Here is a 27,180-nt window from a genome sequence, read left to right as displayed (position 1 = left end):
AAGTTACAACACTGCTCATAATTACCTCTGGCCTAATTTCCACTAAACAGGGAAACCGATAGAACCTTTGACCTGAACAGCTCCCAATTTTCACTGCTTCAAGCCACCTCAATCTTTCAGTAACTCTGCACTGCACCAATGTTGGGTGCAGAAGGGAAATTCCACATTTTATACACAGAGCATGGATGGAGACTGGATGATGAGATTTATGCACTCCAATCAATTTATAAGAAATATCTTTTTATTCTGGGAATAAAGGATCATTTAAGAATGAATAAAAAGGAGGAAGATTGTCACAATAACTAGTGTTAGTATGTGGGAATGCTAAACGCCGAGAACAGAGGTAAGGGCTGATTTAAAAGAGAATTTCCTGTATTAATAGACTGAGAAACATATCACCATCCTGACTTGGAAATATATCGCTGTTCCATCCCTGTCGCTGGGTCAAAATCCTGGAGCTCCCTCCCTGACACCACATGGACTGCAGCGGTTCAAGGAGGCAGCTCACCATCACCTCAAAGGCAACTAGGGATGGGCAATAAATGCTGGCCCAGCCAGCGAAGCCCACATCCCATGAATGAATAAAAAGGAGGCTAGAGAAATGAAAAGGGAAGAGTGCTTTCCTCCCTAATTACACACTTAAACATCCCGCTTCAGAGTAGATTTCAACGTGCCTTCTCTGTTTGTGGTGTGCTGGTGCTGGGAATAAATTGGCATTACCTGTGTACAACATGTGATAACCCTACAGTATAACATGCAATTAGTGCATAATATTTACTGACTATATTCATTTTAAAGAAGTTGGCTCAAAAGTTTTTATCTCTGCTCCAAAAGGTACAAGGTTTTGAGTTACTCAGTTACTTTGGGTTTGCTAGAAAAACTGGCTAACAACTCTCCCACTTAAAACTTGGGTTTTAAAACTGGGGTCTGTGGGTTCTGGGATACACTGGAGGATCCCAGGGCTCCGAGGGATGTTATCCATTTCGAGCTAACCCATCAGCACAGTCTCGATAATTTAGACAATCATTGAATGGTTCTAACCCAGGAGGTAGCTATTCGGCCAATCGAGCCCACGCCAGCTCTCAGCAAGAACAATCCGGCTAATCCCACTTCCCTGCCCTTTACCCGTAGCCATGATTTTTTTTTTTCCCCTTTCCAGTACTTATCCAAATCTCTTAAAAGTCTCGACTGAATCTCCCTCCACCACCTTTTCAAGCAGCGCATTCCAGATCTGAACTTGGATGTGTCATTCGTTCTTTTGCTTGGTGAATACTGTATATCAGTGCCTTCTGGATCTTGACCCTTCTTGTCAGTGGGAACAAATTCTCTCTCTATCTACTCTGTCTAGACCCCTCACAATTTTGAAAGCCTCTATCAAATCTCTTCTGCAACATTCTCTTCTCCATGGAGAACAATTCCAGCTTCTCCAATCTATCCACGTAACTGAAGCCTCTCATCCCTGGAATCATTCTAATAAATTTCTTTGGCACCATCCCCAAGGCATTAACGCCCTTCCTAAAGGACTGTGCCTTGAATTGTACACAGTACTCCAGTTGAGGCTGAACCTTTGTAAAGACTGCCTTTGTAAAGGTTCACTGTAACCTCTTTGCTTTTGTGCTATTTGTGTCTATTTATAAGGCCCAGAATCCCAACTAGCCACTATCTCAACATACCCAACAATTTGTGCACGTATTCCCTATACCTCTTTGTTCTTACACCCCAATTCTTAAGCATTTACCTGTATCTATCTAGTTGCTGTATACAGAAATTGCTCTCTGTGGAGATAATTCTTTGGATAACTGACAGCGAAGGCACAACTTTACACCAGTGGGATTTTATGGTCCAGTCAAAGTCAATGGAATTTTGAACGGTTCGCCACACACCCAGAGTTTCCAGAAGTTGAAATATGGGCAGCGTGTCAATACCGAGAGAGAGGAGTCCCGTGAGTGAGTTGGTCCCTGCAGGGTGATTTCATTGCTTTGTGTCAATAGTCGTGTGGTAGAACAGAACTTGAGTATTGCTGAAAAAGGAGATATTTCTAAGCTTTTCATCTTGCATCTTTCAGTATCTTTATGAGTGCAGGATGAAAAGCCTAGATGTCTCTTTTTTCAGCAATTGTGCCAATACTTGGAGAGGAGGTCCCAGGCAGTGTGCCAATGTTTCTTGCAAGATTTCTATGACTGTCAGTATCTGGAAAGACTATCACCTGGAGGGTGTCAATATTTTCAATGAGGGTCACAGGGCAGTGCCAATATTTGAAGAGAATATAAAACATAAAATATACAGCACAAAACAAGCTACTTGTCCCAAACTGTCCATGCTGATGGTGTCTATGCTTGTTTTCTCTTAGAAGAACCTATGCTTTTCGCCTCAACTACTGTGGTAGCGAGTTCCACATTCTCACGACTCTCTGGGTACTCCTGAATTCCCAATTTGATTTGTCAATTTCTATCTTATATGTATGGCCCCTAGTTCTGGTCATCCCACAATCATCTTCCATATGTCTACCTTATCAATCTCTTTCATAATCTTAAAGGCCCCTCAAGGTGACTCCTCAACCGGTCTTTCCAATTTTTCCTCTCTGGTATCATCCTAGTAAATCTTTTTTTGCACCTTCTCCAAATGTCTCTATATCCTTTCTATTATTTGCAATCCAGAACAGTCTCCCAACTGTGGTCTAACGAAAGATCCATACAAGTTTACCATAGTTTCTGTGTTTTTGAATTCAATCCTTCTAGAAATAAACCCCCATGCTTTGCTATGTTCACAACCTTATTGAACTGTGCCTAGTTTTAGTGATCAGTGTACCTATACCCCTCAATACCATTTCTACTCCATTTACACTCTTATTTTCTGAGGAGTACATTCCCTCCTTATTCTCCCTAAGGAAATGCAGCACCTCACCTTATCTATTGAAATTCGTTTGGCAATTACACACCCATTCTGCAGATTAATTAACGTCTTCTTGTATTTTGTCACCATCTTCCTCAGCATTAACCCTATGCCCTTAATTTGATGTTGTCAGCAGGAGTGTGTCAATATTGGCAGCGTGGCTCATTGGGCTGTGTTTGCATTTAAACAGGGGTTCCCCGGACATAAACATTTGAAACTGCCCAGTTTAAATGGCTCCATGCTTGTTTAACAGCAGTCGACACGATCAGCGTTTCAAAATTAAAATTCGTAAGAGATTTGGAAGACATGCAAACAATATTTTCGAGCCGGATTCTCAGCGGAGCCACAGGCTTCAATTTAAGGGACGAGGGGGGTAGTTGAGATCAGCTAAAAAGTTACGTTCTTGGAGCAGGGATGAGACTGCATGAGAGCGAACTCCTTACCCTGCCAGTTGCCACAGAGCTACACACTTGGTAAACGGCATTTTTAATAAGCATTGCAAAAGTCGAAAAACCCACTCCACTAAAAGGAGGTGAAAGATGTAAAGGTTGTACTGACATTTAAAAAAAAACAAGAAAAATGAGGCCAAACACACGCTGGAAGCTTTGCATCACAGTACAAGAGACAAACAGGAAGTAAAAAGCCTGCTGTGTTCCTGATTTGTTTCATCCTTACCCTTAGATCAGGCCTTCTGAAAACCTGTTAGTTAAAATACATTAACAAAAAATCAATAAAAGAAGCTTGGTACGGTGGTCAACGTCTCCCACCATTGAATCCTGCTCATCACAATCAACCAACATCAGAAATAAAACAACATTATTAAAGGTCTATGCAGTGAAATCCACAATATAAGTCTGCAGCTTCCTGGGGTTTGTAGCTTTTGTACCATAGTCATCGATTTAGCACAAATAATTAAGAAGGGGCTCGCAGAATTAAATAAATGTAGCAGCGAGGGCAAGAGCAGGCAGCTTGGCTGTGCTCCTTTTGATCTGCCTGGTAGTCTTGCTGTGCACTGCGAACATACAGCTTTCCCAGTGGCTTACAAACAGGGTTAACACAGTGCTTAAATATGCCAGCACTCTAAGGCACTGGAAGACAGAGAGAGTCTTGGATGTGGCCTGTTGTTCGCAATTCCCTGCACAGAGAGTTGCTGACGATGAACATTAAGCACAAGACAGAAACCGCTTCAGACTGCTTGTTCTCCTTCCAGCAACAGCACTGCCAGAAGCTTAGGAGCAGGTTTCCTATCCAGCAGGATAGAGGGCTTGAGCAAAGAAAATGAAACATTAAAGAAAGGGAACTAGAGTAACACTGGCAGCAAAACCTCGGATGTCACATCTCATGGGCCTCAATCACACTCCCCCCACCCCCCCCCACCGCCGAACAGCTTCCAGGTTAAGACCTCAGGCAGGCATGAAGGCCGTGTGGCCACTTTTATTCATTACTCCTCGGCTCTGTAGCTGGGATTCTTGTGACCTGTCCAAATGAGGAGTCAGGGCGCCCCAGAGACAGGCTGCCAAGTGGAACGTTGTGAGGAGAGAGGGAAGCAGCTGCAAAAGATAGCTGGTCTCAGCCTGCTTTCCGGTCTAGGCCTGGACCTGCAGAGGCAGCACATGCCTGCAGCAGGCGGCCCTAGAATCGAGGGAAACTGGGCCTTAGGTCTCATTTGAATAATTGAGGTGAGCAGTTGGTTAAATCATCAGAAGCACATCACCTAATGGGACACTTCAGGAAGTCTGCCTCGATGAGAAGTGGCCCTCATGTAAGGGGTGGTGGGAGGTAATAAGAGGGGTGGGCTACGGTTAGGTGAGAGCTGAAATAGAGGGCAGACGATTGCAATGCCTGTCGACTCAGTGAAGCACTTCTGCTCCCCCTGGCTCCACAGGAAGGTGCATCATTCAAAAAAAAACAATAATTAGCTCTGCTTTGGGACCACTAATAATTCCTGAGTGGAGTAGGCCCCAAGCCTGCGCCACTCATCAATACCTAATTTGTTAAAGGGGTTCTTTAACAGGGGGTTAGCACCCTAATTTTCATATTCACAGGACCTAACTCCTGTTTTGAAGGACGCCTTAAAAATGGACCCCTTCAATTTGACAGCAGAGATGGGCATTCATTGGCCATCCCACTGTGAAACCACCATTGCTGTGGGGAAGAGTGTGTACCAAGTTCTGCTCTGTCAGCTGCAACAGTCTGTAAGAGGAACCTCTCTAAGTGTACAGGTGCTGTACAGGCGCTAGAGTCTGTCACAGAATGTGCAGCCGACTCACTGACAGGAGACAAGAGTAAATGACAAAAGTAAATGCTGGAAATTAGAAATTAAAACCACAAATGCTGTAAATACAGAGTAAGTTTATCAGCATCTGTAAAGAGAAAAGACAAGTTACTCTCCCGGATGCATCCTCTTGATCAGATCTGAAAAATTAAAAATAAGCTGTTTAGGTGGAAAAGAGACAGAAGGAAGGGCAAAAAGGTAGAAGCAATAAATATTCAAATTGTGACAAAGGACTAGAACAAGTACCAAGGAGACTGCACCATGAGCAGTGGCTATCTTACACTAGATTGGAAGAATAACGTAAAGGTTCATAAAGATTGCTGTCTCACATAGAAGGCTTGGGGCCTTGGACAATGGAGGAGATAAATGGATAGCTGTCGCATCTGTAGTTACACAGGACGATGGCAATGGAGAAGAATAAGGTATCCTGGAGGTAACGCTCTCACTACAATGTGGACAGGGGAAGGGTTGGGAGGGAGGGGATGATACGACCTGGTAGCAGGACCTTGCTGAAAGTGGCGGAGTTGTGGACGATGATCTGGTGAATGTGGCGGCTGGTGGAGTTAATGATTAGCGACTAGGGTTTCCCCTGGTGCTGCCGCTTGTTTGGAGAGATGGGGGTGGGGGAAGTAGTGAGCGCAGAGGCTCAGGAAATAGAATGGGGGCTCGTGGCCATCATGGGATGGCTGCTGGAAAAAAAACAGAAACTTCAGAAGCTCCAGGGTAGAAAGTGGAGGCATCAGAGCAAATGTGATGGGGAAACCGGGATAAGGAAATGATGTCTTTGCAAGAAGCTGAATGGGTATAATCCGGGTTTATTATGGAAACCTGTAGGTTGATAGTAATGTCACTATCAGAGAAATATGAGGACAGAGAAATGTTCAGGAAAGACTCAGAGACAAACCACATAAAGGTGAATGATAGGTCAGGTGGCATGAAAGATGATGTGAAACTACAATCGAGCCAGGCAGTAAAGAATGAGACCTGCTGTCGGAGATTGAGTATTGGGCGGTACACAATAGGTATATATTGCACAAAACACCAAGAGCACCAGAGGATAAAGTGTGACCATCTATTCCAAAGAGAATGAGCGGGGAGAACATACATTGATAAATCATCAGAATGCAACAAAAGACATAAATATAAAGATACAGCAATTCAGGGATAAATATTAAAGGCTTTAGAAAATTTAGATCTGAACTGAAGGGACGAGCTAGTTGTAAAGTTTAATTCGTTTTTTTCACATGTATTTCAACCGGGTATCACAGTAAAAATGCTTATTGAGCAACAGATTCTGTTGCAAGATTTCTGTACGTTTACTTTTGTAATGCCAAAACACAAATAATCTGAGCTCTCATCTGTATAGTTATATAATAACTGACAGTCTTGAATCCTGACCCAAACTTATCAGTTCCCTTTCAGCCAATGGAGATGATAGCTTTCAGCCCATATTATATATCAGCTGATCACGTCAATGCTGTGTTTGAGACTCTATAATAGATCTCCTGCTGGTTGAGAATTACACTGGTAACAAATTCACATAAAAGATTTTTCATAACCTATACACCCAAGGTAAAAGGGAAAGTATTTGACATTGACTCCTCGATACAATATCCTTTCTCTCAACTCAACAGTTTGCTTGAACTATCAAGTGTGCACAGGTTGGATCCTTCAATCTTATTATTCTATGGCTCTTGTGTAAGGGATTAGATTAGATTAGAAGGCCCTTCATGATTACACTACTTGGCAGAGTCTAGGAAGTTACAGCATAGAAGGAGACCATTCAGCGGGTTGTGCCCCTTTGAAAATCGTGCTTTGTCCCACATTTTGTCTATACCCTGCAAGTTCCTCTTCCTCAAGGATCTGCTACTACACTATATACACCAATGAGCTGAACTCCTGCACATCAATCTAAAATATGCAGCGTAATCTGCATAACCCGTCAGTTAGTTACTTTAACATCTTTAGCATTTGTGCAGTAAAGACACTAAATTATTTTCAACGTTTTTTTTTTAAATTGTATATAAAACAGACTATTGTCCTAACACATTGGATGTACTAACGCCAGAGTGAAACAACATTTATTACTCTCCACACAGTGAATACCCTGTTGTCCAAATCATCGGGCAGAGTGGGGGATGGTGTTAGGGAGATGGTTAGCCAGATGGAAGGATAATTCAGGAGCTATCCTCACACAACTCCGAGTCGTCACTTAGATAGACACACAAAACCTCATGTGGTGAACAGGGCAGTGGCCTGGGACGGGGGCATTGAAGAGGAGGCAAATGGAGGAGAGTAAGTTATTGAGAGAAACAGATTCCAAGGCTGCAGGTGTCACAAGTTTAAACTAACATCACTTACCCTATAATCTTTGGAGATGGAGATGTTGTCTGGCACTGCTGCAGTTGAAAGCTGGGTTGAGATAGTAGCAGCTATAAGCTGTTTGCACCATTCAACATGAGACCCTGCAGGGCTGGATAAACAGGAGAAAGCGTCAGGCTCCATCGACAACAGGCGCTAATTAAAACCCAGTCCCCACTGTTTATACAACACATATTAGTGTTTACGCCACTTGCCCACTTTACAAGTAAGAACCAAGACCTAACTAACCTAAAAACACTAAATTGCCCCTAATTAGATTCATCCAGAATCTGATCACTAAGATAATCGTACTTTAACAAGGTAACAGCAACTGATTGATCAGTAAGTACGGGGTAAGTATTTATTGAACTGCCCAAAATACCCAACACACTTGACACATTATAAGCAGCACCTATAAAACTGACTGCTTTGATCACAGCAAATTTATCTGATATAGTCAGCAAACCATAATAAATGTAGACAGTCTAAGTGGCAGGGAGAGACTCTGCATTACAATTTGGCCAAGGAATGTCTCTATATGTTTTTGTTTCATATATGTGAGCAATGCCATAACAGATTATCTAAGGAGAGGCTTAGCGGTGGCGTAGTGGTATTGTCACTGGAGTAGTGATCCAGAAACCCAGGGTAATGCTCGTGGGAAACAAAAACAAAAATACCTGGAAAAACTCAGCAGGTTTGACAGCATCTGCGGAGAGGGATACAGTTGACCTTTTGAGTCCGTATGACCCTTCATCAGAACTAAGACATATAGAAATGAGATGAAATATAAGCTGGTAGAAGGGGGTGGGACAGGAGAGCTGGATAGGGGGCCACTGATAGGTGGAGGCCAAGAAGAGACTGCCAAAGATGTCAAAAGGACAAAGGGGTATTGATGGTGGTGATATTATCTAAAGGATGTGCTAATGGGGACATTAAGGGAAGCAAGCTAGTGGCAGATGGCCCTAGTGGGGGTGGGTGGGGGGGAAGGGATCAAAATGGGCTAAAAGGTGAAGATGAAACAATAGCTCAAAATAAATTTAAAAATAGGAGGGAAAAGAAAAAAATGTAGTGTAAAAAAATTATAAATTGGAAAAAGGAGGATCGGAAAGGGGGTGGGAATGGAGGAGAGAGTTCATGATCTGAAATTGTTGACTGGGGACCAGGGTTTGAAAGCCACCACAGCAGATTCAGTAAAAATGTGGAATTAAGAATCTAATGATGACCATGAAACCATTGTTGTAAAAACCGATCTGGTTCACCAATGCCCCTTTGGGAAGGAAATCTACTGCCTTTACCTGGTCTGGCCTACATGTGACTCCAGACCCACAGCAATGTGGTTGACATATTGAAATGGCCCTCAAATGGCAGAGCAAGCCACTCAGTTGTATTAAACTGCTATGAAGTCTATAAGGAATGAAACCGGATGGACCATTTGGCATCAACTTAGGCACCGAAAACAACAATGGCAAACTCAGCCTTGTCAACCTTGTAAAGTCTTGCAAAGTCCTCCTTACTAACATCTGGGGGCTAGTGCCCAAATTGGGAGAGCTGTCTCACAGGCTAGTCAAGCAACAACCTAGCTTATTCATACTCATGGAATCATACCTTACTGACAATGTCCCAGACACCACCATCACCATCCCTGGGTTTGTCCTGTCCCACCGGCAGAAGAGGTGGTGGCACAGTGGTATATAGTTGGGAGGGAGTTGCCCTGGGAGTCTTCAACATCAACTCCAGACTCCATGAAGTCTCATGGCATCAGGTAACATATGGGCAAGGAAACCTCCTGCTGATTACCATATACTGCCCTCCCTCAGCTGATGAATCAGTGCTCCTCCATGTTGAACGTCACTTAGAGGAGCAATGAGGGTGGCAAGGATGCAGAATGTATTCTGGGTGGGGACTTGAATGTTCATCACCAAAAGTGGCTCAGTAGCGCTGATTCATTGGTACTGACTGAGCTGACCGAGTCCTAAAAGCCGCAAATGCTAGACTGAGGCTGCAGTAGTTGGTGAGGGAACTAACAAGAGGGAAAAACATTCTTGACCTCATCCTCACTAACCTACTTGCCACAGATACATCTGTCCATCAGTATTGGGAGAGCCACAGATACATCAGCATCAGTAGGAGTGACCCACCACACAGTCCTTGTGGAGTCCCGTCTTCACATTGAAGATACCCTCCATCGTGTTGTGTGGCACTAACATCATTCTAAATGGGATAGATTTCGAACAGATCGAGCAACTCCAGACTGGGCATCGATGAGGTGCTGTGGGCCATCAGCAGCAGCAGAATTGTACTCAACCACAATCTGTAACCTCATGGCCTGGTATATCCCCCACTCCACCATTACACCAAGCCAGGGGATCAACCCTGGTTCAAAGAAGAGTGCAGGTGGACTTGCCAGGAGTAGCACCAGGCATACCTAAAAACGAGGTGTCAACCTGGTGAAGCCACAACACAGGACTACCTGCATGTCAAACGACATAAGCAGCAAGTGATAGAACTAAGCGATCCCACAAACAACGGATCAGATCTTCGCTCTGCAGTCCTGCCACATCCAGTCGTGAATGGTGGTGGACAAACAACTCACTGGAGGAGGAGGCTCCACAAATATCCCCATCCTCAATGATGGGGGTGCCCAGCACATCAGTGCAATAGATAAGGCTGAAGCATTTGTTACAATTTTCAGCCAGAAATGCTGAGTGGAAGACCCATCTCAGCCACCTCCAGATGTCCCCACCTTCACAGATGGCAGTCTTCAGCCAATTCAATTCACTCCATGTGATATCAAGAAACGGCTGAAGGCATTGGATACTGCAAAGGCTATGGGCCCTGACAATATTCCGGCAATAGCACTGAAGACTTTTGCTCCAGAACTTGGTGTGCCCCTAACCAAGTTATTCCAATACAGGTACAACATTGGCATCTACCCAGCAATTTGGAAAATTGCCCAGGTATGTCCAGTCCACGAAAAGCAGGATAAATCCAACATGGCCAATTACCGCTCCATCAGTCTACCCTCAATGATCAGTAAAGTGATGGAAGATATCATCAACAGTGCTATCAAGTGGCACTTGCTTAGCAATAACCTGCTCACTGATGCTTGGTTTGGGTTCCACCAGGGCCACTCAGCTCCTGGCTTCAATACAGCCTTGGTTCACGCATAGACAAAAGAGCTGAACTCCCAAGGTGAGGTGACAGTGACTGCCCTTGACAACAAGGCAGCATTTGACAGTGCGTGGCATCAAGGAGCCCTAGCAAAACTAGAGCCATACCTAGCACAAAGGAAGATGGTTGTGTTTGTTAGGGATCAGTCATCTCAGCTCCAGGACATCACTGCAGGAGTTCCTCAGGGTAGTGCCTTGGCCCAACCATCTTCAGCAGCTTCATCAATGACCTTCCTTCCATTACAAGGTCAAAAGTAGGGATGTTTGCTGATGATTGCACAATGTTCAGCATCATTCGCAACTCCTCAGGAGACTGAAGCAGTCCATGTCCAAATGCAGCAAGACTTGGGCAATATCCAGGCTTGGGCTGACAAGTGGCAAGTAACATTCGTGCCACACAAGTGCCAGGCAATGACCATCTCCAACAAGAGAGAATCTAATCATTGCCCCTTGACATTCAATGACATTACCATTACTGAATCCTCCACTATCAATATCCTGGGGGGTTATCATTGACCAGAAACTGAACTGGACGAGCCATATAAATACAGTGGCAACAAGAGCAGGTCAGAGGCTAAGAATCCTGCAGCAAGTAACTTACCTCCTGACTCCCTAAGCCTGTCCACCATCTGCAAGGCACAAATCAGAAGTGTGATGGAATACTCTCCACTTGCCTGGATGAGCGCAGCTCCAACAACACTCAAGGAGCTTTACACCATCCAGGAGAAAGCAGCCCACTTGATTTGCACCCCATCCACAAACATTCACTCCCTCCACTACCAATGCACAGTGGCAGCAGTGTGTGTACCATCTACAAGATGCACTGCAGGAACTCACCAAGGCTCCTTAGACAGCACCTTCCAAACTCAAGGCCACTGCCATTTCGAAGGACGAGGGCAGCAGATACATGGGAACAGCACCACCTGGAAGTTCCCCTCCAAGTCACTCACCATCCTGACTTGGAAATATGTCACCGTTCCTTCATTGTCGCTCGGTCAAATTCCTGGAACTCCCTCCCTAACACCACCATGGATGTACCTACACCACATGGACTGCAGCGGCTCAAGGCAGCTCACCACCACCTTCTCAAAGGCAATTAGGGATGGGCAATAAATGCTGGCCTAGCCAACGATGCTCAAATCACACGAATGAATAAAAATATATATAAAATATTATCTGTCATAGCACTGCTCATAGTAATTCAAAGAATGAGTAGTTTTATTAGGGTGGCAACAATATTGCAAGTAAGGCACAGTGTATTGCTCTTGTGCTAAAGTATTAGTGTATATCCTTTTAAGGCTACAAAACTACAATCTTATTGTTGCTAAGTAAATACTGGGTAAGTTCAATTAAGGGCCTGGAGATACTGTGTGTCCAGGATGTTTTGCAGCTGGACAGTTTGTCTCCATCTTTCAAATGATTTGTATACTTTTAAATTGCAACGCTGTATAAAGTTATACATGCAACAATAATTAAGCTTGCAAAAAAAAAATAAAGATTTTATAAAACACTAGCCAATTTCCCACGTTTCAGTAAAGACCAGGAGTAATCCACAGATAAAGGGGGGTTAACAAGTAGGAGGTAATTGGACCAGGGCATACAGAGGTATTTCAGTCCTATTTTAAATAGCAAACATCCTGTCCCTATATTACTATTTTCATTATAAATATGGATACAAAGATTTATTTAAATTGGTTACACTGTAAGTACCCCTTTCTGCCTGTGGTGACACTGCAGCATATCCACAGCATGACAAGTCTACATTGGCAATTCATAGAATCATAGTACAGTGCAGGAGGAGGCCATTCGGCCCATCATGCTCTTTGGAAGAGCTATCCCCTACTCTTTCCCCTGCAAATTTTTTCCATCCAAGCATTTGTCAAATTCCCTCTCAAAAGTTACTATTGAATCTGCTTCGATCACTCTTTCAGGTAGCGCATTCCAGATCATGACAACTTGCCGTGTCAAAAATAAAAATCTAATTTCTTATCTGATTCCTTTGCCACTTACCTTAAATCTGTGCCCTCTGGACCCTTCTGCCACTGGCAATAGTTTCCCCTTACTTACTCTATCAATACTTTGATTTAGAACACTTTGCTATTAAGTCTACAATTAACCTTCTCTGCTCTGAGGAGAACAGACCCAGTTTTTCTCATCTCCCCATTTAACTGAAGACCCCAGTGTTCCTGCTACCTTCATAGATGTGGCTATAGGAGTTTATAATGTAAAAAAAACTGGCAGGAAGTACACACAGATGCAGGATTTTTTAAATGGATGATAGGTATATGACCATTCTACTGGGCAAAGACACTCTTCAGAGGGCAGGATTTTCAGCTTGGCATGTAGCGGACACGCCCGACACACCCGAGCATGGAACAGCGCCCAACGAGTGTCCCAAGGTCATCGCACACTTGCACGAGTCGGGAGCGTGCCTGGTGATAATTAAGAGGCCTATTAAGGTCATTAATCAATTAATCAACCTGTATTTCTCACTGCCCGTTCAACGTTACGGTTGGCGGGTGGGCAAAGTGGCCAGGTGGCCTTTAGATTTTTTTTTAGGAAACCTCATCCACTGGCGAGATGAGGTTTCCATAACGAAACTAAAAAAAAAATAAAAATTTTGGACAGAATTTTTGAAACGTACATGTTAAGGTGACTAAGTCGCTGCGAGAACATATTTTCCAGATTTTTTAAAACTTCATTCATTAGTTTAAAATAGTTCAGCTCCCCGAGGCAGCTCTCTGTCTTCAGGGGGCTTTCATTGCACACTACCCCACGCCTGCGCTGACTTCAGCGCTCGCCCTCCTCCCGCCCTCATCCCAGCAGCTTCTCAGCACGCCTTTCACGCTGGCTGGCTGTTAACTGGCGGTCGGGGGCCGATTGCGGGTGACTGGCCGTTTCCCGGCTGCTCCTGGGCCCGCCTGCCCGCCCGAGGACCCAAAAATCCTGCCCAGTGTGTTATGATGCCAATGCAGACCTGAAAGTCCCAGGTTCAAGTCCTGCTCTCTGCTATTAGCTGATCTAAACCAGGACAGCAGCTCGTGCTGTACTGCTTTCCTCAGCCACACTGGAAGGAGGGGGATGAAAGGAACGGTGGTTACACCTGCTTGAAGGTGTGCACCAGTTTTGGACAGAACAGCGGCTAGCCAGAGTGCCAAACAGCCTGACAACATTCACTGTACAGGCCTGTCCATGTAGGGTGGAATTTAATGCCCTTCCCGTGGCGAGTATGGTGGCGGTGGGGGGTTGGGCATTTAATTGAGTGGAAAGTTGATGGGTGAGGACTCCATTACCTTCCTGCGTCCACCCCGATTAAGTTGATGGTGGGAAGGCCAGTGGACAGCCTAGCCCTCCCAGCCCCCAACTGAGGCCCTTAGGAGGCCATGCGGGGATGTTTGCTGACTCCCAAAGGGGCCCCTTGTTGTCAAGCACTTCATGCTTGATTTAGGGACATGACATCAGGGAGGGGAGAAGCCACTGAGAACCATCTGCCCCTCCCCATCCCGCCCTTGCTGACAAATCCCCTCCCCCACGTACCCCAACATCGCAAAACCTCTCCTGCCATCACTCACCTGTAGCCCAGGTCCATCCATGATCCTAGGCCTCCCCAATGGTGCTGCCGTCCAGCAGAGCTGTGGCTGCTGACAGGCCAGCAGCTCTTGACAGGCAGGCTTCCACCCTGGGACTCTTGATCCCATTCCCCTTCCATAGCTACCAACAATCAGATTCACACAGCAATCAAAGAGACAGCTACCAGCAAGAAACAAAATGACATAAAATGCTGGAGACATACAGGGAGTCAGTCAACATCTGTAGCGAGAGCACAGGCTAACATTTTGGACAGAATAATTCATCAAAACATCAGGGGTTTTTTTTTTTAAAATTCACTCCTGGGATGTCAGCATCGCTGGCTAGGCAAGAATTTATTGCCCCTCCCTAAATGCCCTTGAGAAGGTGGTGGTGAGCTGCCTTCTTGAACCACTGCAGTCCATGTGATGTAGGTACACCCACAGTACTGTTCGGGAGGGAGTTCCGGGATTTTGACCCAGAGACAGTGAAGGAATGGCAATATATTTCCTAGTCAGGATGGTGTGTGGCTTGGAGGGGAACTTCCAAGTTGTGCTGTTCCCATACATCTGCTGCCCTTGTCCTTCTAGATGGTAGCAGTCGTGAGGTTGGAAGGTGCTGTTTAAGGAGGCTTGGTGAATTCCTGCAGTGCATCTTATTGATGGTACACACTGCTGCCACTGCACATCGGTGGTGGAGGGGGTGAATGTTTGTGGATGGGGTACCAATCAAGCGGGCTGCTTTGTCCTGGATGGTGTCAAGCTTCTTGAGCGTTGTTGGAGCTGCACTCATCCAGGCAAGAGGAGAGTATTACATCACACTCCTGACTTCTGACTTGTGCCTTGTAGATGGTGGACAGGCTTTGGGGAGTCAGGAGGTGGGTTGCTCATCACACAATTCCTAGCCTCTGACCTGCTCTTGTAGCCACAGTATTTCTATGGCTAGTCCAGTTCAGTTTCTGGTCAATGGCAACCCCCAGGATGTTGATAGGGTTTTGATCATCTGAAATGTTGACTCTTTTTGTCTGCACAGATGCTGACTGGCCTGTTGTGCCTTTTCTGCTTTGGTTTCAGATTTTCAGCAATTGCATTTTGTTGCTTTTTTTTAAAAAACTTCTATCATCAAAAAGTGTGCTCATTCAATGGGACCGACCCAGGTATTTATCAAGAAAAAAACAACTGGCCTATTTGTGTTAAGGCTTTAGATCCACAAATGTGATGAAAAATGCCAATGGCTTGTCCCAACATTCTGGGCAGGTTTGTACCCACACAGTTAGAACTCCTACAAGACATCATACCAATTATAACAATCTCTCTAAATGAGCACAATGCAACGATTTTGCTGAAGAAGGCCTCTCTCTCTTTCTTTACAGTTGTATTTTTATATTTGGGGAAACAAATGCAGGTTAAGGCCACAATCTACTGTTAGTTTAAAGTTATTTTTTGCTTAAAAAAAAAACAAATTGAATTATCCCATAATTTGCTTTAAGTAGCTCTGAAATAAGAGTAAACTCTATTGAACAACACTGATGGAGTATAGATACGTTTCAATTATGCTAATGTTTTACTGAATATTTCCTAAATGCATGGGATTTTTGTAGTCTCCTGAAATCTGATCAATCTTCACCTAATGAATTCCAGTACTCCAAAATGAAAACAGAAAATGCTGGAAAAACTCAGCAGGTCCGACAGCATCTGTGGAGAACGAAAAACAAAGTTAACGTTTCGAGTCCGTATGACTCTCCTTCAGATCTAAAGAGAAGTAGAAATGAGATGGAATTTATATTGTTTGGGGGAGGGGTACTTCCAACAGTATAAATTCCATCTCATTTCTACTTCTCTTTAGCTCTGAAGAAGTCATACAGATTCGAAACGTTAACTCTGTTTCTCTCTCCACAGATGCTGTCAGACCTGCTGAGCTTTTCCAGCATTTTCTGTTTTTATTTCAGGTTTCCAGCATCCTCAGTATTTTGTTTTTTTTCCCCCACACCAAACCTTTTCCCCACACTTCAGTAAGTTTGCAACATCCCAATAATATTTTGCTGTTTGTTAACAGAGGAAACAACTGTGCCAAGGTTTTAGTATAATTCCCAGACAACACAGCCAGTAAAAGTTTACAAAGAAATATCTGAATTATGTTCCTCAGTGAGGCACAATCGTTAAAAAACTCAGTATTTCCATTTTTACCCTCTGTGTATGTCAACAAAGGAGCAAGTTAGGTTAAATTGCCAAGGGCTATTAAGGTCACATTGTAAAGGCCTGGTGATACAATGGGAACCAAACTGAAAGAGTAAATTTAAATTCTTTAATGCAAAAGCCCTTCCCAGTTAAGTCAACTCTTGGACTTTCTTTCGCTTGTATTAAATTATTTATTAGCAAAGCACTTAAATGTTACGAATGCACTCTAGTAAAAACTAACAGCAAGCAGATGGCTGGGTTTTTACATACAGAGAGATGTATTATTGAAACAATGTGAGCATTCTCTTGCCACTGAGCAGAAAATGCATGCACACAGCTTCAATTTCCCTGGCTAAGAAATAGTGCAAGTGCTGGAATTGTAACTCCCTCCTGTTGGACCCTCGCCCACATTACCCTCTAAGAGGTTGATCTCAAGCCAGTACCTGTAGTATTCTGACATGTGCACGTTTTAAAGAGAAGGCTGGAATAACCCTCCTGTCGAGGTTCAAGCAGCCACTTGTAACAAGCTGGTGTAATACACCCTTTCAATTTGCAACAACATTCCCCTGGCACTTACAGAATTATACAGTGCAGGAGGCGGCCGCACGGCCCATCGAGATTGTGCCAGCTCAGTGGTAGAGTTATCCAATTAATCCCAAACCCCTGCTCTTTCCCCGTATTCCTGCAAATGTATACCTTTCAAACATTTATTCCGTGGGCCAAGTATCCAAGGCAGAGTTAAGCCCCTCTGTCTAGAGACAGTTTCCATTTGAATTCTACCAAGCCAGCCAGTGTCTAAGAGTTAACTACTGCTCAAATCCGCCTCCTTTTAGCCCATCACCCCAAAGAGGTTGTGCGGTTCTGCAACCCTGGCGCTGGGATAAGGGAACCGAATTTAGAAGCATAAATGCTGAAATCCGGCACTCTGTGGTTTCCCACTTTACAGATGGGAACACCACCAATGGAAAAGCAGCTTCACACACTCTCGATTTTTATACTTTAACATAGCTCCACTTTTATCTTCAGCAGCTTTACGAACTTGATGATTTCTACTGGGTCACTAACCAGTAAGAAACTAACTAAAATCAGGAAGGCAAAGCATTTGAAAAAGACCCTGGATTCTCTCTTAAAATCCGACCACATGCAGGTTTCTGGTTAATTGTGGGGATATTCAGGAATATCCATTTATAAATGGACACATTCCAAAACCAAGAGTTGCTAAAAGGACAGTTACTGTCCAGTGTGTGTGTTCAATTAGCTCTCTACACCTTATCCGGTATTCATGTCCGGTCATAGCTCTGTCTCCCTGCACTGCAGCCGGGGCTCAGTGCACCGAGCCCGGGGGTCTCAATGCACCGAGCCCGGGGGTCTCAATGCACCGAGCCCGGGGGTATCAATGCAACTGCAGCCGGGGATCGGTGCACCGAGCCCGGGGGTCTCAATGCAACTGCAGCCGGGGATCGGTGCACCGAGCCCGGGGGTCTCAATGCAACTGCAGCCGGGGATCGGTGCACCGAGCCCGGGGGTCTCAATGCAACTGCAGCCGGGGATCGGTGCACCGAGCCCGGGGGTCTCAATGCAACTGCAGCCGGGGATCGGTGCACCGAGCCCGGGGGTCTCAATGCAACTGCAGCCGGGGATCGGTGCACCGAGCCCGGGGGTCTCAATGCAACTGCAGCCGGGGTTACCGGTGCTGCACCGCCGCCTGGGCGGCTCCCTCCTCCCGCTGCCCCGGCCCCCGGCCTCTCTACCTCTCCGGTGAATCCGCGCTCGCCTGTCCGGAGCCAGTCCCCAATCGCGCCGGCTTCTTGGTGGCCAGGCTGTCGGAAGTGACCAGTCTGTCCATGGGCGCCGGCCTTTTGTTGCCTCGGATTTCCTCTCCTGGGCCCCGGAGCTGCAGCCGCTCAACTTTGTGTCAGACGCTTCCTCTTCCTGTAGCAACAGCGAGTCAGAGTTCAGCTGGAGACTGGGTGACGGGTGTGGACCGGGCAGGGGCGACGGGTGTGGACCGGGCAGGGGCGACGGGTGTGGACCGGGCAGGGGCGACGGGTGTGGACCGGGCAGGGGCGACGGGTGTGGACCGGGCAGGGCGACGGGTGTGGACTGGGCAGAGGGACGGGTGTGGACCGGGCAGGGGCGACGGGTGTGGACCGGGCAGGGCGACGGGTGTGGACCGGGCAGAGGGACGGGTGTGGACCGGGCAGGGGCGACGGGTGTGGACCGGGCAGGGGCGACGGGTGTGGACCGGGCAGGGGCGACGGGTGTGGACCGGGCAGGGGCGACGGGTGTGGACCGGGCAGGGGCGACGGGTGTGGACCGGGCAGGGGCGACGGGTGTGGACCGGGCAGGGGCGACGGGTGTGGACCGGGCAGGGGCGACGGGTGTGGACCGGGCAGGGGCGACGGGTGTGGACCGGGCAGGGGCGACGGGTGTGGACCGGGCAGGGGCGACGGGTGTGGACCGGGCAGGGGCGACGGGTGTGGACCGGGCAGGGGCGACGGGTGTGGACCGGGCAGGGGCGACGGGTGTGGACCGGGCAGGGGCGACGGGTGTGGACCGGGCAGGGGCGACGGGTGTGGACCGGGCAGGGGCGACGGGTGTGGACCGGGCAGGGGCGACGGGTGTGGACCGGGCAGGGCGACGGGTGTGGACCGGGCAGGGTGACGGGTGTCGACCGGGCAGGGTGACGGGTGTCGACCGGGCAGAGCGACAACCATCCATCGTCTTGGAGTGACAGCTTGTCATCAGTGACAGTTATACCCCAAACTTTGGGACAGGATAACGAGCTTTGCTGCAAAGATTAAACCAAGTGATTAACCAAGCTCTGGCAATCCTGTATATATTTCAGTGAATTTGCAATCTACATTGCTCTACCCTGTTTAATTAACATTCCCAGCTCATTTCCTTGGCAGCATATCCATCACCATAACGTCAATTCCATTGTTTCGAATCAAATTTCTCTTCTGAGGTCCCTCGGGATCGGGGATGGCTTGCTTCCACTCCAGTTCCATGGGTTCTGAGATAGCTGATAAGTCCAATGTGTAATGTGCAGACTTTGCCACATGCAGGGCAGGTGGTGCGTCAAAGTAGATAAGTTGTTTGGAGGTTTGCGCGCTCCCTCTGATGCCTCGACTTCGCCTCTGCACATTCCTGAATGAGCCTTCTCCGTTTTGATTGGTCACAAGCCGATGTTTGACCTCTTGAGGGACGAATAGAGGACCTCCCTAAGGCGTTTCTGCTGTCCTCCTCAGAGTCTCCTGCCACGACAGAGTTCCAAGTAGAGCAGTTGCTTTGGGAGTCATCAGGCATACAAATGACATGCCCAATCCAGCAGACCTGCTTTTGAGTGATTAGCACCCCAATGCTGAGCAAGTTACCCTTGGGAGAGGACATCAGATCTGCAGGATCTTGCAAAGGCACTGCTAGTGGTACTTCTCCATGGCTTGGAGGTGACTGCTGTAGGTTGCCCAAGCACTGTTCGATGCAAAAACAGAAAAAAGTCAAAAAGATTTAAACAAGAAGCAGACAAAAGGACCTCATCCCATTTTTTTCTTCAAAAAGATGTAAAGAAAGCCTCAAGAATGCTTTATGTGCTCGCATCCCTGAATTTTAAAAAACAATGTAGAAGCAATTTTTCTAGTCATTCACAAAAATCTTGCATATTTTACATTTTTCTCCCATATTATGGAGAGAACAGCCCAAAAGACTGGAATTAAATGAGACAATCAGCAACATTTTGTCTGCAAAATTCAAGTTACCAAATAAGGTAGAGCTATTGGATCAGGTCTCACACATCAAAGGGTAATAAAGGCATGCACATTGACAAAATCAATGTCCCCATAATATTTTTACACAAAAACATCAAGTACGCTATAATTCGGCTGTCTAGACAAACACATCCTGTAATTTTCTTGTTCTCCAGAGCAAACATTTCCTGCAATTTTATATTTAATATATGTCTGATGACTGTTGTGTTGCAGCTTGGTTAACTGTCAGTACAATACAGCGCCCTGTATTGCAGCATGATCTTTTTAGTTTTACAAATCCACCAGAGATTTTCTCATTACACTGAAATGTCTGACAAACACTGAAAACTTATTGCAGAACAATATGTTTCTTTTTCATGTATTTACCGTGCTGTGTTTTAAAAAGTAGACTTCTGTTCAATTATTTATAAGTATGCTGTTGCATCAGTGACACCAGAGCTTCATTGTTTTGTTGCACACTGCAAATAGTAAAAGACCAGGCTGTTTACTCTGAATCACTAAAAAGAGATGGAGCGAGACATAGTAAGGAGGGAGGTATCTTACATATTACACAAAATAACAGATGTTCATATGAATGAAGTTTTTTTTAATTCTTTCATGGGATGTGGGCGTCACTTGCAAGGCCAGCATTTATTGCCCATCCTTAATTGCCCTGGCAAAGGCGATGGTGAGCTGCCTTCTTGAACTGCTGCAGTCCATCTGGTGCAGGTACACCCACAGTGCTGTTAGGAATGGAGTTCCAGGATTTTGATCCAAGGGCACTGAAGGAATGGGAATATAGTTCTAAGTCAGGACAGTCTGTGGCTTGGAGGGAGGAACTTGCAGGTGCTGGTGTTCCCATTTATCTGCTGCCCTTCTAGGTGGTAAAGGTCACAAGTTTGGAAGCTGCTGTCGAAGGAACCTTGGTGAGTTGCTGCAGTGCATCTTGTAGATGGTACAAGCAGCTGCTACTGTGCGTCGGTGGTGGATGGGATGCCGATCAAAGAACAAAGAAAAGTACAGCACAGGAACAGGCCGTTCGGCCCTCCAAGCCTGCGCCGATCATATTACCCATCAACGAAAACATTTTGCACTTCCGGGGTCCGTATCCCTCTATTCCCATCCTATTCATGTATTTGTCAAGCTGCCTCTTAAACGCCACTATCGTACCTGCTTCCACCACCTCCTCTGGCAGCAAATTCCAGACACTCACTACCCTCTGTGTAAAAAACTTGCCCCGCACATCACCTCTATAGTTTTTTCCTCTCACCTTAAATTTATGTCCACCCTGGGAAAAAGCTTCTGACTATCTACTCTGTCCATGCCACTCATAATTTTGTAAACTTCTATCAAGTCGCCCCTCAATCTCCGTCGCTCTAGTGAGAACAATCGGAGTTTCTCCAACCACTCCTCATAGCTAATAACATCCAGACCAGGCAGCATCCTGGTAAACCTCCTCTGCACCCTCTCCAACACCTCCATATCCTTCTGGTAATGTGGTGACCAGAATTGCACGCAATATTCCAAGTGTGGCCTAACCAAGGTTCTGTACAGCTGCAGCATGACTTCTCAGCTTTTATACTCAATACCCCTGCCAATGAAGGCAAGCATGCCATATACCTTCCTGACTACCTTATCCACCTGCGTTGCCACTTTCAGTGACTGTGGACCTGTACATCCAGATCCCTCTGCCCATCAATGCACTTAAGGGTTCTGCCATTTACTGTATAATTCCTGCCTGTATTAGACCTTCCAAAATGCATTACCTTGCATTTGTCCGGATTAAACTCCATCTGCCATTTCTCTGCCCAAGTGTCCAACAGATCTATATCCCGTTGTATCCTTTGACAATCCTCTTCACTATCTGCAACTCCTCCAACCTTAGTGTCGTCTGCAAGCTTACTAATTAGCCCAGTTACATTTTCCTCCAAATCATTTATGTATACTACAAACAGCAAAGGTCCCAGCATTGATCCCTGCGGAACACCACTAGTCACAGCTCTCCATTCAGAAAAGCACCCTTCCACTGCTACCCTCTGACTTCTATGACCAAGCCAATTCTGCATCCATCCTGCCAGCTCACCTCTGATCCCGTGTGACTTTACCTTCTGTACCAATCTGCCATGAGGGCCCTTGTCAAAGGCCTTACTGAAATCCATGTATATAACATCCACTGCCCTTCCATCGTCGATCATCTTTGTCACTTCCTCGAAAAACTCAATCAAGTTAGTGAGACACGACCTCCCCTTCACAAAACCATGCTACCTCTCACTAATATGCCCATTTGCTTCCAAATGGTAGTAAATCCTGTCACGAAGAATCTTCTCCAATAATTTCCCTACCACTGACGTAAGGCTCACCAGCCTGTAATTTCCTGGATTATCCCTGCTACTCTTCTTAAACAATGGAACAACATTGGCCATTCTCCAGTCCTCTGAGACCTCACCCGTACCCAGTGAGGATACAAAGATTTCTGTCAAGGCCCCAGAAATCTCCTCGCTTGCCTCCCTCAGTACTCTGGGGTAGATCCCATCTTAATATTCTTCAAGACGCCTAACACCTCTTTTTTGATCTCAACATGATCCAGGCTATCTACACACTCTTCCCTAGACAAATCGACCGCTAAGTCCTTCTCTTTGGTGAATACTGATGAGAAGTATTCATTTGGTATCTCTCCCATTTTTTCTGGCTCCACACACAGATTCCCACCTCTGTCCCTGAGTGGGCCTACCCTTTCCCTGGCTACCCTCTTGCTTTTTACATATGTACAAAAGGCCTTGGGATTTTCCTTAATCCTGGTTGCCAGTGACTTTTCAAGTAGACTGCTTTGCCTTGATTGTGTTGAGTGTTGTTGGAGTATTCCATCACGCTCCTGACTTGTACCTTGTAGGTGGTAGAGAAGCTTTGGGGAGTTACGTAGTGATACTCAGTGTGGAACATATGCGGCTTCTAAGCTGAAAACTGAATAATTTACATGTTTACACTATAGAGCTCAAAGTGAATTGTGTACAACTGATATAACTGAAAATACACCATTGTAATATCAGCATTATATATCAAACAGTAGAGTTTGGCTAATCTGATTAAACACTGCACACTTCGGTACATGCTGTCAAAGCTTTTCGTCCTGCACTCATCAGGACAGATTCACAAGAATATAAATTGTAAAGGGTACAACAATACTTAAGTTCTGTATTACCAAATAACTATTTGTATAACTGCATACTTTGAGACAGCTATACATAATCCATGCAGTTCACTATCTGACAGTTTCCCCTATCACCTTCACATAAATACTGAATGGCTAATCATTTCATCTATTAATAATATGGACTCAAGCAAATAGCGGAACTATTTTGTATGAAATAATGGAAAAATCATCCTTGCTGACAGGCAGCCCTATATTTATATATGCTATATCATTAAGAACCCATCTACCTTTTGGGGCCGGTTGGATCCTCCAAATCCTGAAGGAAATCCCTGATAGGCTCATTGGTTCCCAGAGACTTCATGCTTCAAATTTAACATTTGCATTCTTTTATATTTAAATCCATCCTAGTTCTGTGACTTCATCGTGCCTCTTCACCACCCACCCCTAAATCTGGCCTTGTACATCTCCATTCTTTACCCACCATTGGCGACCATCCCTTTACTAATCTGCAGTCACGGCCTGAAATTCACTGCCTAAAGCCTGCTGCTTCCTCCTTGGACCGAACTTCTGGCCACCTTTCTTAATTAATCTCTCCTTCCTTGAACGAGAGTCAATTTTCCTTCCATCTCGGTGAAGCACCTTGGGGCATTTTCTCTGTTAAAGGTGTTACATATACACAAGTTGTTGTTGCCAAAGTCATAACTCGTCAGGTCAAAGCTTGAACAGTGTTAACAGGTTTTTCAATAGTGAAGAACCCAGTTGAGCTCAATCCGATCCTCCCCAGACAGTCACTGAATAAACATCGGGAAAGGGAAATCATTCCCCACGGCATTGAGCCCATCTATACACATACAATAAATATAAATAAAAATAGAATTAAGGGATATATGTAACAATTCATAAATAATGTTCAAAAATCTATATTTCCCCCACACTATGGCAGTGCTTGTTATATATATCCTTTAACTTACTTTGGCAAAATCAACTTTTGATCTTGTTGAGTAGTCAGCCAATGGTGATACCCCATTACATCATGTGTGCTCTGCCCTGAGGCATGTCCTTGGCTCATTGTCTGCTGATGCTTCATCCTGACCTGTTTTTCTTGGTAGTTGATTTTGTCAATGATAGTTTGCCTTCCACTCTCAGGGACAGTGCAAGGAAGCAGGCTCCAAGTCTACCTCAGTCAGAACTGGAATTGAACCCACATTGTTGGTCCTAGCCTGAACCATATGCTAGCCAGCTAAGCTCACAGGCTCCCCCACCCACTACATAACCCCTCACAAAGCCAGGTAAGCCGCTTAAATATTTCTTGAAACTGCTGGCAATCTTCTGTAGCATGCTCATGGTAAAGTGTATAATTGTTCGTTTTATAAGGATGAAGTATTATACCATGCATCCACACAACAGCATGCTTAGTATCCACTGCACTCTGTATTCCCGTAAATGATCTGACAGCACAAAGTTTGCATACTGCCTGAATGGGAAGCAACGAACACAGGTTAAGCGCGCATTGCAAGCCTTATTAAACATCACAGCCAAGATATAGCTACAGCATTCTATTACCATTAAGTAAAGTTGAAGTGAATTCATTCAAACATTGAAGATTATATCCATGCCTTCATTTGTGGGTAGATCAATTAACAGCTCTGGTATATTCTGTGCCTGAAGAGTTAGCTAGTGTATTGGAAATCCAAAACAAAAACAGAATTACCTGGAAAAACTCAGCAGGTCTGGCAGCATCGGCGGAGAAGAAGAGTTAACATTTCGAGTCCTCATGACCCTTCAACAGAACTGAGTAATATTAGGAGAGGGGTGAAATATAAGCTGGTTTAGGGTGGGGGGGGGTTGGTGGGGGAGAGAAGTTGGGTGGGTGGTGGGGTGGTTGTAGGGACAAGCAAGCAGTGATAGCAGCAGATAATCAAAAGATGTCACAGACAAAAGAACAAAGAGATGTTGGTGGTGATATTATCTAAACGAATGTGCTAATTAAGAATGGATGGCAGGACACTCAAGATACAGCTCTAGTGGGGGTGGGGTGGAAAGACTGACAGGGTATTACAGTTCTAGATTTAAAAATAATGGAAATAGGTGGGAAAAGAAAAATCTATATAAATTATTGTAAAAAAGAGGGGGGAAGAAACGGAAAGGGGGTGGGGATGGGGGAGGGAGTTTAAGATCTAAAGTTGTTGAATTCAATACTCAGCCCGGAAGGTTGTAAAGTGCCTAGTCGGAAGATGAGGTGCTGTTCCTCCAGTTTGCGTTGGGCTTCACTGGAACAATGCAGCAAGCCAAGGACAGACATGTGGGCAAGAGAGCAGGGTGGAGTGTTAAAATGGCAAGTGACAGGGAGGTTTGGGTCTTTCTTGCGGACAGACCGCAGGTGTTCCGCAAAGCAGTCGCCCAGTTTGCGTTTGGTCTCTCCAATGTAGAGGAGACCGCATTGGGAGCAAGGAATGCAGTAGACTAAGTTAGGGGAAATGCAAGTGAAATGCTGCTTCACTTGAAAGGAGTGTTTGGGCCCTTGGACGGTGAGGAGAGAGGAAGTGAAGGGGCAGGTGTTGCATCTTCTGCATGGGCATGGGGAGGTGCCATAGGTGGGGGTTGAGGAGTAGGGGGTGATGGAGGAGTGGACCAGGGTGTCCCGGAGGGAACGATCCCTACGGAATGCCGCCGGGGGGGGGTGAAGGGAAGATGTGTTTGGTGGTGGCATCATGTTGGAGTTGGCGGAAATGGCGGAGGATGATCCTTTGAATGCGGAGGCTGGTGGGGTGATAAGTGAGGACAAGGGAGACCCTATCATGTTTCTGGGAGGGAGAAGGCGGCGTGAGGGCGGATGCGCGGGAGATGGGCCGGACACGGTTGAGGGCCCTGTCAACGACCATGGGTGGAAAACTTCGGTTAAGGAAGGAGGAGGACATGTCAGAGGAACTGTTTTTGAAGGTAGCATCATCAGAACAGATGCGATGGAGGCGAACAAACTGAGAGAATGGGATGGAGTCCTTACAGGAAGCGGGGTGTGAGGAGCTGTAGTCGAGGTAGCTGTGGGAGTCGGTAGGCTTGTAATGGATATTGGTGGACAGTCTATCATCAGAAATTGAGACAGAGAGGTCAGGGAAGGGAAGTGTCAGAGATGGACCATGTGAAAATGATGGAGGGGTAGAGATTGGAAGCAAAATTAATAAATTTTTCCAGGTCCCGACGAGAGCATGAAGCAGCACCGAAATAATCATTGATGTACCGGAGAAAGAGTTGTGGGAGGGGGCCGGAGTAGGACTGGAACAAGGAATGTTCCACATACCCCATAAAGAGACAGGCATAGCTGGGGCCCATGCGGGTACCCATAGCCACACCTTTTATTTGGAGGAAGTGAAAGGAGTTAAAGGAGAAATTGTTCAGTGTGAGAACAAGTTCAACCAGACGGAGGAGAGTAGTGGTGGATGGGGATTGTTCGGGCCTCTGTTCGAGGAAGAAGCTAAGGGCCCTCAGACCATCCTGGTGGGGGATGGAGGTGTAGAGGGATTAGACGTCCATGGTGAAGAGAAAGCGGTTGGGGCCAGGGAACTGGAAATTGTTGATGTGACGTAAGGTGTCAGAGGAATCACGGATGTAGGTGGGAAGGGACTGGACAAGGGGAGAGAGAAGGGAGTCAAGATAACAAGAAATGAGTTCCGTGGGGCAGGAACAGGCTGACACGATCGGTCTGCCGGGGCAGTTCTGTTTGTGAATTTTGGGTAGGAGGTAGAAGCGGGCCGTCCGAGGTTGGGCGACTATCAGGTTGGAAGCTGTGGGACGAAGATCTCCAGAGGAGATGAGGTCAGTGACAGTCCTGGAAACAATGGCT

At 45.9% G+C, this 27,180-nt stretch overlaps 1 protein-coding gene across 3 annotated transcripts in view; it reads right to left on the bottom strand.

Annotated features, from left to right (window-relative positions):
* The window catches only part of LOC144683993 (phosphatidylinositol-3-phosphate phosphatase MTMR1-like), a 72,068-nt gene extending 53,691 nt beyond the window's left edge, over window positions 1–18,377 (bottom strand). For 2 of the 3 annotated variants that reach the window (XM_078547655.1, XM_078547657.1), the window contains exons 1-2: window positions 18,194–18,377; window positions 7,529–7,640 (exon numbers count right to left, since the gene is read on the bottom strand). In XM_078547655.1, the coding sequence (XP_078403781.1) occupies window positions 7,529–7,640; window positions 18,194–18,288 (207 nt within the window). In that variant the 5' untranslated portion in view covers window positions 18,289–18,377. Of the gene's footprint in view, window positions 1–3,567; window positions 3,592–7,528; window positions 7,641–18,193 lie in introns of all 3 variants that reach the window. The other variant, XM_078547656.1, reaches the window with a different exon arrangement.
* Between the last annotated feature and the right edge of the window lie 8,803 nt (window positions 18,378–27,180).

This window comes from Cetorhinus maximus, chromosome 8 (genome assembly GCF_964194155.1).
Source record: "Cetorhinus maximus chromosome 8, sCetMax3.hap1.1, whole genome shotgun sequence".
In the NCBI taxonomy this organism is placed as follows: Eukaryota; Metazoa; Chordata; class Chondrichthyes; order Lamniformes; family Cetorhinidae; genus Cetorhinus; species Cetorhinus maximus.
Note: the sequence above shows the minus strand (reverse complement) of the source record. Positions and strands in the feature narration are given on the sequence as shown.